Genomic DNA, 13,558 nt, shown 5'->3' on the forward strand with positions numbered 1-13,558 from the left:
AGTCCATAAGCCTGATCCAGCCCCCCCCCCAGCTTTTTTATATGGCCTACTTACCAAATTTGTCAGTGGAATCTTCAGCAGCTTTCCCACACACACATACATGCGCACACTGCAGTCCAGAGAAGTTGATCAGACATCATCAGCAGTATCAGTGATTTGTCCATGTCTGCTGCAACCCCTGCCTTTATCCTGTTGCAATTGTGCTCCTTTGGATACTTTCAGGTTTCATTGGAGCACTCTGGTAATGCCACCAGTGCTTGTATCTAATCGGATCCATGCTCCTCCTTTGTTATGTGCCTTCAAGTCGATTACGACTTATGGCGACCCTATGAATCAGGGACCTCCAAGAGCATCTGCCATGAACCACCCTGTTCAGATCTTGTAAGTTCAGGTCTGTGGCTTCCTTTATGGAATCAATCCATCGCTTGTTTGGCCTTCCTCTTTTTCTACTCCCTTCTGTTTTCCCCAGCATTATTGTCTTCTCTAGTGAATCATGTCTTCTCATTATGTGTCCAAAGTATGATAACCTCAGTTTCATCATTTTAGCTTCTAGTGATAGTTCTGGTTTAATTTGCTCTGACACCCAATTATTTGTCTTTTTCGCAGTCCATGGTATCCAAAAAGCTCTCCTCCAGCACCACATTTCAAATGATTTTTCTCTTATCCGCCTTTTTCACTGTCCAACCTTCACATCCATACATAGATATCATGGTCTGAATGATCCTGACTTTAGTGTTCAGTGATACATCTTTGCATTTGAGGACCTTTTCTAGTTCTCTCATAGCTGCCCTCCCCAGTCCTAGCTTTTTCTGATTTCTTGACTATTGTCTCCATTTTGGTTAATGACTGTGCTGAGGTATTGATAATCCTTGACCAATTCAGTGTCCTCATTTGTTGAGCCTCCGTTCCCCCATGAGGGCCAGGGAGGGGGAAGACAAGAGGATCAGGTTTCCCAGCTGTCAGAAGGCGCGGAGGACCCAGGAGTTGTTGAGTCTCAGCAAGACCTTGGCAGGGGGAGTGAGGTTGAGCCTGGGCCAGTTTCCACGGATGGCGCGGTCTCCGAAGAGGAGAGCGTGCTGCCCCCAGACAGCTCGGATGAGCCATTGGAAGATCTTTCGGAGCACGCATTGACTCCCCCTTTACCAAGCAGCTCTTGGGATGCTTCAAGCGCATCACCACCCCATGACCTCGAGTTGGTTGCTAAGGAGACGGTTCTTTCGGACGAGCCGTGGGAAGCGTGTCCCCCATCACCTTGCTCTCAATGCCGCGAGAAGCGGACGGGGCAGAGGCGGGACTTGCAAAGGAGTCAGAGATTACGATCTAACATTTTCCCTACTTAAGACTGCAGCTCTGGCTTGAGCTGCTGAGTCAACTTTCTTCACATGTTGCAGAGCATGTCTAGAGTGCAGTTAGGGAATTCTAGTGAGGTAGCGTAGAGGTTTCTATGAAGCGCACCGCCTTTGATGTATCCATTACTTTAATAAAAAAAGATTTAATTGCACCAGCGCCTCAGCCTCGTGAATCCCGCTCTGAACAGGACATCATTGTCATTTCGCTTCACATCATTACTGGTTTCTGCTAGTAGTATAGTATCGTCTTTATATCTTAAATTATTGATATTTCTACCTCCAGTTTTCACACCTCCTTCATCTTGGTCCAATCCCGCTTTCCGTATGATATGTTCTGCGTATAGATTAAACATGGTGTCTCAGCTTTGACCATTCCGGCTCGGGTGCCCCTGCTAGGAGTCTAGCCTCTTGGTCTAGACTCCTGATGGCATTGCTCTCAGCTGCTTCAGCACTCTCAAACCCCTCACCACGTTAAGCTGTGCATCCTAGAGGAGGTTCAGTAGGTAGTAGAAGTAGCAGGTGCTCCTCCTACTTCTCCCCATATTACCCCGTCAGGTAGTCCACAGCTGACAGCTAAAACAACTTGAAATTTTCACATTCAAATATCGGAGTGCATTGTTAGATCTTTAAGGTGTGTGTGTTTTGATCAGTTATGTGAATGATGTTTAAAAAGCCAGTCAGTGTGAGCAATGTTGTCATTCTTAATTAATTAAGAGGCGGTAGTAAGACCACTGCTGAAGAGACTCTCCCTGGACCCAGAAAATCTTATCTATAGGCCGGTAGCAAATGGTCCATTCCTGGGCAAGGTCCTTGAACAAGTGGTGGCAGGCCAGCTCCAGACACTCTTGGATGAGACCAATTATCTGGATCCATTTCAATCGGGTTTCAGGCCTGGTTTTGGCACAGAAACAGCCTTGGTCGCCCTGTATGATGACCTTTGTCGGGAGAGAAACAGGGGGAGTGTGACTCTGTTGATTCTCCTTGATCTCTCAGCAGCTTTCGATACCATCAACCATGGTATCCTTCTGGGAAGACTGGCTGAGTTGGGAGTGGGAGGGACTGCATGGTGGCGGTTCCGCTTCTACTTGTCGGGTCAGCTCCAGAAGGTGGTGCTTGGGGAACATTGCTCAGCACTCTGGATTATCCAGTATGGGGTTCCACAGGGGTCAGTTCTGTCTCCCATGCTTTTTAATATTTACATGAAGCCGTTGGGAGAGGTCATCAGGAGTTTTGGAGTGCGTTGCCATCAGTATGCTGATGACACGCAGCTCTATTTCTCCTTTTCATCTTCTTCAGGTGAGGCTGTCAATGTGCTGAACCAGTGTCTAGCTGCAACAATGGACTGGATGAGGGCTAATAAACTGAGGCTCAATCCAGATAAGACTGAGATGCTGCTAGTGGGTGATTTTTCTGACTGGATGGTGGATGTTCAACCTGTCCTGGATAGGGTTGCACTCCCCCTGAAGGAGCAGGTTTGTAGCTTGGGGGTTCTCCTGGAACAGCCTTTCCCAACTAGTGGGCCACCAGATGTTGTTGGACCACAACTCCCATCAGCCTCAGCCAGCATTGCCAATGGTCAGGAAAGAATTGTGGTCCAACAACATCTGGTGGCCCACTAGTTGGGAAAGGCTGTCTGTGATGTTCCTATATTAATGTATATATGGTAAGTGTTGTTGTTTTAGAAGATACATGGTAAGTGGAGTGAAAGAGGAGGGGGAGTGAATGGGCAGTAGAATGCGAGATGATTGGCTGAGTGTTTAAAATGGCTGAATGTATAAAAGGAAAAGTGAGAGTGGAATCGGGGGGGAGAAGAGAACTGAGTGGGTTGGTTGGTGGGGTTTAGAGAGTTGTTTGCCAGGAGGGAGGTGGAGTTCGGATTAGTATTGAGTAAAACCATATGCTTATGTGCCTTAAGAAGAAATCTTGTTAATCTTGTTAGCTTTGTTATCTGTAATAAATACTTAATTTGGTTTACCAAAGGCCTGATCCTTGGCTGGGGTTTCACAGACCAGAAGGGAGGGTAAGGTAATGACCAAGGCTGAAGGGGAACTGTAACAAATGGTGGCAGCGGTGAAGAGAATAACAATACCGGTATTCAGAGTCTCTGGGAATACTAGTATTGGGACGTTACTGGTGGTTGCCTAGCAGGGGGATCTGTTGAGATCTGTGCTAGAGCGGGGAGAGAAACCATAAGAGAGAGCGGTCCGGACTGGTGGAGTCCCTGGTGGTGCCTAGTGACAGGCAGTAACCACGAGCAGGTAGGAACCTGACAGGGAGAGCCAGTGAAGAACGCATCACACTGTCCTAGAACCATCTCTGTCACTTGAGGCTCAGGTAGCCTTGGTGGCACGGAGTGCCTTCTACCAACTTTGGTTGGTGGCCCAGCTACGCCCCTATCTGGACAGGGATAACGTGGCTTCAGGTGTCCATGCTCTGGTAACCTCCGGGTTAGATTACTGCAATGCACTCTACGTGGGGCTGCCTTTGAAGACGGTTTGGAAACTGCAGCTTGTGCAAAATGCAGCGGCCAGATTGGTAACAGACCAGACGATTCGAACACATAGAACCGATTTTGGCCTGCTTGCATTGGCTGCCTGTATGTTTCCAAGCTTGAATCAAGGTGCTGGTTTTAACCTATAAAGCCTTACGTGGCTTAGGAACACAATACCTGATGGACTGCCTCTCCCAACATGAACCCACCCGTACACTATGCTCAACATCTAAGGCCCTCCTCCGGGTTCCTACTCCAAGGGAAGCTTGTAGGATGGCAAGAAGGGAGAGGGCCTTCTCAGTGATGGCCCTCAAATTATGGAATGATCTCTCTGACAAGGTCCGCCTGGTGTCAACACTGTTATCTTTTTGGCGCCAGGTCAAGACTTTCCTCTTCTCCTAGGCATTTTAGCATGTGTTTTTAAATTGTTTTTTTATTTTTTTTAAGTTGTGTTTTTAAATTGTTTTTTGTATTTTAAAATTTGTATGTTTTTAATTGTAAACCGCCCAGGGATCTTCGGCTATGGGGCGATATATAAATGTAATAAATAAATAAATAAATAAATACAGTTTATTTCAGTTTATCATGAGTATTAGAAACCATCCAAAAAGGCATCAGTCAATCAAGGTGGAGGGAGGGTGTTCTATTTATAAACTCTTTTGAATTTTATCACAGTGAAATTGATTTCATTTATTATGATCACTGATAACTGAAGGATGGGATGGCTGAAAGGTATTCTATGATTCTGTGGCGCAGGCAACATCCAGCATACACAGGTGCCTACTAAATTAGGTTGAGAGGCAAAACTATAACCACTTTTTAACTTCTGGCCTGCACACTTTAGGCATGTGAGTTTGTAATGAGGCAATGCAGCCTTAGGCCAAAGAGCCACTATGGATTGTGGTTAGTATCGCTTCAAAAACAAACCACACTGATCAGGCAAGGTTTGTTCCTGGCTTATCAGTTGTGCTTTGTTTGAGCAAACAAATCATGATCCCTGGTTCAAACAGAACACTTAGCCAGGGTTTGTGTGTCCCCCCAGCACTAGTGGGAAAGGAGCAAAGCAAGCGCAACTCAGTGAGCCAGGATCAATGGTTTCCTGTGTCTCTTACATTAAATTACCTCACATGGTAGTTTTGAGCAGAAACTAGGATAACCCCATGAATTCCTTGAAAAGATGAACTAAAAAAAAATCAGTAAACCATTATATTGGATGATAGATTTGAGTCAGACATCACCTTTTTGGAATGTTCCCAGGATATGCTGAAGGACAGGATTAGATCTTAATTTCCAGACCTCTTAAGAAGCAACATTTTTTCCACATAGTGAGTATACATGCAAATAGAGTACAATACACAACTGCAACATAATTGCTAACGTTTGCAATTTGGCTGCCCGAACAAAGTCATGAAGTGTGCACTCAGCTTTATTTGATACTGTGCTTATATATTTTGAGGGGGAGGGAGTCATATTTGTAGCAGCCTTAAGCAAACAATTACCTTATTGCTTATGTAGTGTAGCTATCATTTTCCTCTTCTTTTCTTGTTCAGGTTGGAGAAGCCATGGGAGACAATACCAGTTCTGTTTTGGATTTTTTGTCTATGAAGCCGTATTCAGATGTATCACTTGATATATCCATGTTGAGTTCATTGGGTAAGCATCCTGTTAGAGTAGTAGAGTGCTAAAAGTATGAATCAGTAGTGTGTCTATCTAATCTAGTCCACTAGTTTTTATTCTAGGCCCAGCCTAACATGGTTTTGCCACAGATAGGTTAATGTAATATTATATTTAATGTAGGACTCAATATGAGGCACCTTTGTATGTTCACAATGGAGGTTGCAGCATAATGAAAACATCAACCTAGGCTGCAATCCAATACACACTTACCTGGGAGTAAGTCCCTTTGAACCCAATGGAGCTTACTTCTGAGAAGATACATATTGGATTGCAGCCTTAGTGTGTGGCAGCTGTGAAAATGTCAATTGTGTGCTAGGGATTATTAGGAAATGGAACAAAAACAAAACTGTCAATATCATAATGCCCTTATACAAATCTGTGGTGCAGCCACATTTACTGTTCTGGTCACCCTATCTCAAAAATGATATTGCAGAGCTGAAAAAAGTGCAAAAATGGGTAAACAAAATTAATTTACTGCTTCCAAAAACACAGTGTGGTTTTTCAGCAGGCAACATGTTGTGTGAGTGGTAATGGGATTTTTCCTTCCCCTCTGTACCCCTCCACATCAGCTCGGAAGGGTTCCTCATTCCTCTAGTGGAGATTTTGGGGATGAATGGGAGCTTCAGGGAACCATTGTATTTCATCCAATGTTTTCTTTATATTTGTTGCTGTCCATTGATAGAATAAATTCTATGTTTCTCTCTCTCTCTGACACTAGAAATTATTTATAATTTAAAAAATCATGTATATTAATTTGTTTTTTCTTACGTCTTTTATGCAAATGTTTCTTGTATTTTATATTCAAAATTTAATTTGTAAAAGTAGTAGTTTATTCAGTAAGATTCTAATTTCCAGGTAGGCTTGAGCTCTGACACTTCTGAATTAAGCACTGGAGAAAGGTTTGATATGTGTGGAAGATCAGAACACACAAACAAGGATCTTGTGTTTCACTGACATGCTCAGATCTCTCTCTCTTCTTCCTTTCATGCTGCTTGTAAGAGCCAAAATGGGGGCAATTTAGATCTATGATCAGATATCCTATCTCTTTTTTAAAAAAAGTTTTTTAAAGGAGCAGGGGTGGACAAATTGAATTCAGATGAGGACTGTGGCTTTTTAAAATTAATTCTCTTGCTCTTTATATTTCATCACATATCTCCAATATCTCATGCACTTTAGCTCTAACCTCATGTAGTGGAGGATCTCAAGTCCTCATTTATAAGGAAAGGCTGTAGCCTCTTTACATCTTTGCTGAACTCTGAATGTGTTTTTCTGATTACTGTGTAAATGCCATATCTTTAAAACATCAGATAAAATTAGAACACCTCTTAGGGTATCTTTAAAATATATTACTTTTACTTAGCTTTACTGTAAAATAAGATTGATAGAGGAGGGAGGAATAGCCAAAGCCCTTTTGTTGTTAAATCGTTCATTCAAAAATCAAGTCTGCATTGAATGATCCACTGTTGTTCCCAGGTAAAGTAAAGAAGGAGCTTGATCATGATGACAATCATTTACACTTGGATGAAACAACCAAATTACTACAGGACCTTCATGAGGCTCAGACTGACAGAGTAGGATCCAGGCCTTCCTCCAACCTCAGCTCCCTCTCTAATGCTTCTGAAAGAGATCAGCATCACCTAGGTAAATCTGGTTGAACAATATGACCACCTGAACCTTTTCAGTTCCACTTAAACTTAAATAGTTTGAAAGATTCCCAAGATGGTGACTGCATTCATGTTATTAGCAGAACAAGCACTAATAGATTCACTTCTCTAACATCCACTGGACCAGCCTCTCTCCTTTGCCCTAACCTGCCTCGCAGAATTATTGTGATGATAAAATGGGATTGCACCCATAAGAGGCTTAGAAGGCTAGGATGCAAATAAAGACAGATAAATATGACTCTCAAATTTATTTCATTGCTCTGATTTATTTTAACGTGAAATTGTAAATTTTAATTCTGTTGTTGAAGGAACCTGTTAACCTTTCAAATAACATTACAAAACTAAACTAAAAATTACCTAAATAAAGCCATTTGCTTTATAAATCATCCCAAAAGTTAATTCTAGAATCCCAGGGCTGCCACAGAAAATGTCTACTGATATCTAACATCAGTCTCATACCTCCAATAGAAGGGTCTAAGTAGGATCTTTGATTCATCAGACTTGGGGGGGGTTGCCATGAATTTAATGAAAATGTGTCATTTCTAAAATATTAGATGGAGAACATGATCAAAAATATATAATCCTTTACCCATTTAACTCAAAGGTACTTTGAGTTTCCATTACTTAATCAATGGGACAATGTATATAGGATTGCACTGTGAATATATTTCATGGGAGTATTCAAAATGTCTCCCAAACATTATATCCTGTTAAATTATCCTTTTTTCCCTTCCCTGTTTTCTACAGGAAGCCCTTCTCACCTAAGTGTAGGAGAACAACAAGATATGGTCCATGACCCCTATGAATTTCTTCAATCTCCAGAACCTACAAATACCAATAATTAATATTACTTATATAGTATTTAATTTGTGTTTTTTATACTGTGTTTTATGGAGTTTTGTCAAATAGAGTGCATTTTCATTTGTTCTTTTACTCTTTTGTATGAGGATTGCTGAATAATAATGCTTGTGCATATATTTGTGAATGTTACTTGGGTATATCATGGTATTTTCACCATCTCATGCAGTATTTTAGAGATATGGACAATAGATCTGAAGAAGCAATCTCAAATTACGTATTTAAGAAACCTTATTTATTTTATAAAAATGCTAACCAGCTGTTTATCATGCTGCCAATCATTAAAATGTTTTATACTTAAGTGTGCAACTATGACCATATAGAAGCTCCTCTAGGAGGAGTATTTTTTTCAGTGGTAATACAGGGTGATATCCAATGTTAGTAACAGCGGAGCCATTGAAATAAATAGATATGATTTCAGTGCATCTACTCTGAATATGACTAACATTAAATATCACTCAAACGTTTCAGAACTATGGTTGTCGTCATATTCACTCCTCTTCCCCTAGTTGCTCAAAAAATGGCCAGATTAAAAGAAAATCTTATGAACAGTCGAAATCCTCTTAATTTTGAATGCCCAAAAAAGGCATGGTAATATTGTGGGACTTCAGTTCAAGAAATTCAGCCCTTGACAAACTACCCAGAAATTTATGTATACGAGTGAAATTGAAGTTGTACAGAAACTGTAAAAGTTTGTGTCATTTTTAAATGAAGTATTTGAAATTTAACATTGAATGACTTTTTAAAAACAATTTATATTATGGATAACTAGAATAATTTTGTTGTTCATTAACAATATTGTAAATACTAATAAAACTGAAATGTACTTGGTTCTAGTGTTTCTAGTACTTTATTTCCTAGGGGGTTTTATAAACTTTAAAATTGGTGTTCTAAATAAAGACCTGCTAAAGCCCTCTTTACATTTTACTCCTGTGTAGAGATCAAGTGTAGTGAAAGGGATTGCTCAGGGTTGTAAACTGAGTAGAGAGTTTCCCCATTGCAGAAGTTATGCTCAGCACTACTATGGCAGTGGCAAGAGAAGCAGCAGAACATTAGGACAGGGCTAAATGCACAGCCCTACAGCCCCCTTCACCATCCATGCTTGCCCTCTACACATGAGTAACAAGTAAAGAGGGCTAAAGATTAAAAAGTGCTTTAGTACATTAGACAGGAAGTCATGTAGCAAAATCTTTGGGACATCTGTGGTGCTTGTGGTGATCCAATTCAGCTGGACTGATGTCATAAAATGTTCCTAAACAATTTCCAAGCTCAGGGAAGGACCAGCAACAGAATGTTTGCAGTTTAGGATCTATGAGGAAAGGGAACTGTGCATTTGGCTGGGATTGATATGTCATACAGATCTACCTGAGTGATGAGATTATTGATGAGGGCAAGCTGTGGAAAACTGAATGAGAAGAAATTTCTGAAGATGGAGAAACTGTCAGAGAAGAGAAGATAACAGCTCAAAGAGGCAGAGTAAGCATTGAGATTGGATGTAAGAGTAGGGGAAGGAAAGAGGTCTACAGGAAAGCATGGTGCAAAGGAAACAGGAGAAAGCAGACAAAAGAATGCTTAAGAAAAATTCACAATGCGAAGAGGAATTTGATAGGAGCTATATATTTCACATACTGATTTGAACTAACCCACCAATTCCTTAAGGTGCCTGGGAATCCAAAACATTGATTACAAAACCACTTTAACAGAAAGGAAATCCCACTGAAAGTAGGATTTACTTCTGAATAAACATGCTAATTGCAGTTCACAGTGGGGGGGGGATGACAGTATTTTAAGGTCCCTAGAGGAGTTTGCTCATAAAGTAACACAGTCTAGAACCCAACATGGTACATATACATCCTCTCCCAAATCAAACATAATGCAGAAATCCCATGTATACCTTCAGCTCCTGAGAAAGTGCAACATAGGAATGTGAGCAATAAATAATAAAAACAAAGACCTTTTGATTTTCTCTTCTCAGAGTGTGACAATATAAATCACATTTTCCTTAACATGGGTAAAAGGAGACAGGTAAAGCTCAGAATTCAATACAAATATTAATCTGGTAATTATTAACAGGGATGTTTGATTCTGGCTATAATAAACCTAAGTGCGAGCTCCTAAGCATACTTGTCCTATGTCTTTCTGTTGCTATGTAGCTCTATAGCAGAGCACACAATTTGCAAGCAGAATACCCCAGTATCAATCCAGTTAACATATGTCAGAATCAAGGCTTGGAGAGCCACTTGGTTAGAGTAAATAATACTTAACTACATGAACTGTCTGATTTGGCATATGATAACTTCAGCTTTTTATGCTTGAGATTTGGGGCAGGTTCACAGTACTAATTCCTTCATGTGACTATGTGAAACATTAACATTAAACAAGTTCTGAATGCAGCTAGCTCTCACCCATTTCTGCTCTCCCCCATTTCATTGATAGTGAAAAATGGAAGTGATCACAGAGTTAGCTGCTCACTCATTTAAAGTACAGCCTGGTACACCTAATCTTTCTTCATATTGCAGGGAGAAATACGGAAATAAGTCCTATGCTTGTAGTTGCTGACATAAACTGTGTGGGTAATTATAAATCACAAACTGCAAAATCTTGAGTGTGTACATGAGGCTGTGAGTTTGCAGAGACACCTAGCCTTTTAACACTAACTTACTGAAAGCAAGTTTGTATTACTGGAAAAGTGCAAGGTTGCACGATTAAATGTGCTGTAAACGCTGTGTAGCTTCATGCCTTAATGGCAGTGTGATGTCATCCTTCTAGCTCAAAGTCAAACATTATGAAGTCAGCAGTGAAGTCAGGGAACTTTCAGTGGGAGGTGACACTGTGGTTTTGACTTCCCAGTTCATTGCTCGGGGACGCATCATAGTAATTGGGATACTGAAGGGGAACCAAGGATCGACACAATGCCAAGCCAAGGGTTCCAAGAGAATATAGCAAAAAAGAATATAAGCAAAGCCATGATAGATACCGTAATTTGGAATTTTGTGATTAACCTAGAGAGCTCAGATAAAAATACCATCTATATGTGTGTGTCTAAAGAAGGGGGGTCTCTCTAAACGTAGAAAGTCAAGGAAATCCCTATATTAATATGGCTAAGAATCTAGGCAGATTGGGGGTTCTCTTGTGATCTTTGTTTAGGAAAATGCTGTTATTTGGTAAGAAGGAACTTAGTATGGTTAACTGATTCCTTTTATTTGTCAATGCTTTTGATTATAAAGGTAACAGTTTAAGCGTTTTTAAATATTAAGTGGTTTATAAACAAATCTTTTCTGTAACCTGATTTTGAACCATCTTAGTTGTATTAATTCATTAGTTTGTATGAGAATTTACATTTGAAAATACTAGTATCCCATTAAGAGGAAACTTCAAGGATGCAAGACTAGGTATTCTGCTGTAAAGACCGAGTAGATTTTAATAGATCACAAAATGGTCTGACTTAACACCCCACACATCTAAGTCCTTCAGGGAACCTGCTCCCTTGTCAGTTGGTTGCCATAGCAACCTCTCCAGTTTTTACAGCACCAACATTCCAAAAAGAGGCAGACACAGCAATTCTAGATCAGATAGAGGTCACCCAGTCACAGGTTGTCTTAATTCCAGATCTGGTAATTTTGGGGTATCATGGTGGGGAGGGGAGGGCTAGCTGTATGAGTGATATATGGGACTTGTATGCACTAGTACAGCTGAGGGAAAAGTTCCTGACATCTTAGAGGCTTCTGGGGATCATCTGATTATCTCGTTTGCTGTCCCACACACAGCCAATACGTGGTATAACTTTTTTCTTTTTTGTATTTGTATTCTGCATTTCTTCTGATGCTCTCAGAACATGATATATAGAGGTTTGTTACATTTATCATTACCAAATGTCCCCAAGCCCAATGTAAAAAGTACATATAAAAGTCTGAAAGACAATTTTGTTTTTATTCATGCAGGATACGCAAAGAGTTCTTTATGGCCTACCTACTACTTGTTTGCTCACCATCAACCCACATGTTGGCCATCTGCTCAGAGTACCCTCCTTTGCTGCTACTAACACCTTTCAAGGGAGCAAAGGCAGGGCCTTACAATACCAATTTATTCATGGCAGCAGAGAGTCCTGAAGGCAGTATGATCATAGCCTATAAATCTAATTTTATTAATGCAAACAGCTTTAAGAACCCTTTTAATTGGAAAGTGATATACAAATATTGTAAAATGCAAAAGTTAATTCAATAACAATGGTTATGCTTTTAATATTTAATTGGCACTTGGGAATTCAAAGTGCTTCTTTATCTCAGTAATTCCTAAAACAGGTGCCTAAATCCAACACGTTTGCTTAAGCACACTGAAAGCAATTCATCTCAGAGCACTGCCACCACCAGAAATGAGGCAGCTGCATTCCCTCTCCCAAGAAGTTTGTCTGGTGCTTATGTTGCTGTCTTTAAGGCTTCTGATTAACACATGTTTATTCTCAAAGGCATTTTAAATTAAATTAATTATTTAGATCTAAGAGGAAAGATCTGTCAATGGAGTTATCTGTTCTGCTGAATTTAGAGAGTGCTTTTTTATTTTTGTACTATTTTAATTATGGAATTGTGTTATATTGAAAATACTCATTATGAACCAGCCTCCTACTGTATGTATAATGAGTCATTTTACAGTTTTGTAGTTTATCACATTTTTAACCCCTCTAAGATCACAGTTACATACATGGAATTATCTCTTAAAAACAAACCTGTGAGGTAGGTTAGGCAAATATTATATAAGGTAACTTGCCCAAGAACATTCAGTCAGTTTAATGACTGAATAGGACTTTGAACCCATTTCCTTGGTTCAAGCCTATCCACTGCACCACACCGGTTCTATTAAACTGTTAAAAGACAGAGAAGCCTGGGCTTCCTAGAGTACAAGATAGAGAACTGACAGCAGGGTAGGAGAGCAGCCAAATATATATATAATTATTTACTTCTGGCAACCAATATGCCCTTCTAAGACATAACAGCCACAGACCTGGTTCACACATATCAGTAAACCAGAGTTAAACAAACTATGGTATACCAGGCATGAGCAAATGTGCGACTGCATGCTGTTCCGACCACACCCACCCCACTCCTTTGCAGCACGAGGAAACACAACTGAGCACTTGTGTAGCATTATGTACACACCAGCGTTTGCAGTTTGTTTCTCTTCAAACCAGTAAAACAATAAAAAGCCATGGGCAAACCAGATAGCAAGTCTTAAATAAATTGTTGAAGTGGAACATATAAATTTGGTTATGCCCATTCTAGTAATTTTCCCATTCTAGCTTTGTTTATTAGTGACAGTGTAATCTGAGGTACAAAATGTATGTAAATATCTTCTACATGCACATAGATACATACAAAAGTAGACGATGTACTGTGTAACTTTATAGGGTGGTATTCAATACTAGTTAGGGTTGCCAGGTCTCCAGTTTTTGCCCAGAGATTCTGGGTTTTTGGGGTCCTCTCCAGGTGAGTCATCCCAATCTCCGGACTCTTAGTTTACTTTTT

At 40.3% G+C, this 13,558-nt stretch overlaps 1 protein-coding gene across 4 annotated transcripts in view; it reads left to right on the forward strand.

Annotated features, from left to right (window-relative positions):
• The window catches only part of BRD9 (bromodomain containing 9), a 45,500-nt gene extending 36,637 nt beyond the window's left edge, over positions 1 to 8,863 (forward strand). For 2 of the 4 annotated variants that reach the window (XM_061588474.1, XM_061588475.1), the window contains exons 15-17: positions 5,391 to 5,493; positions 6,991 to 7,158; positions 7,929 to 8,862. In XM_061588474.1, the coding sequence (XP_061444458.1) occupies positions 5,391 to 5,493; positions 6,991 to 7,158; positions 7,929 to 8,026 (369 nt within the window). In that variant the 3' untranslated portion in view covers positions 8,027 to 8,862. Of the gene's footprint in view, positions 1 to 5,390; positions 5,494 to 6,990; positions 7,159 to 7,928 lie in introns of all 4 variants that reach the window. The other 2 variants (XM_061588476.1, XM_061588472.1) reach the window with 2 other exon arrangements.
• The last annotated feature ends 4,695 nt before the right edge of the window (positions 8,864 to 13,558 follow it).

The sequence above is a fragment of the Rhineura floridana genome, chromosome 11, assembly GCF_030035675.1.
Source record: "Rhineura floridana isolate rRhiFlo1 chromosome 11, rRhiFlo1.hap2, whole genome shotgun sequence".
Taxonomy (NCBI): Eukaryota; Metazoa; Chordata; class Lepidosauria; order Squamata; family Rhineuridae; genus Rhineura; species Rhineura floridana.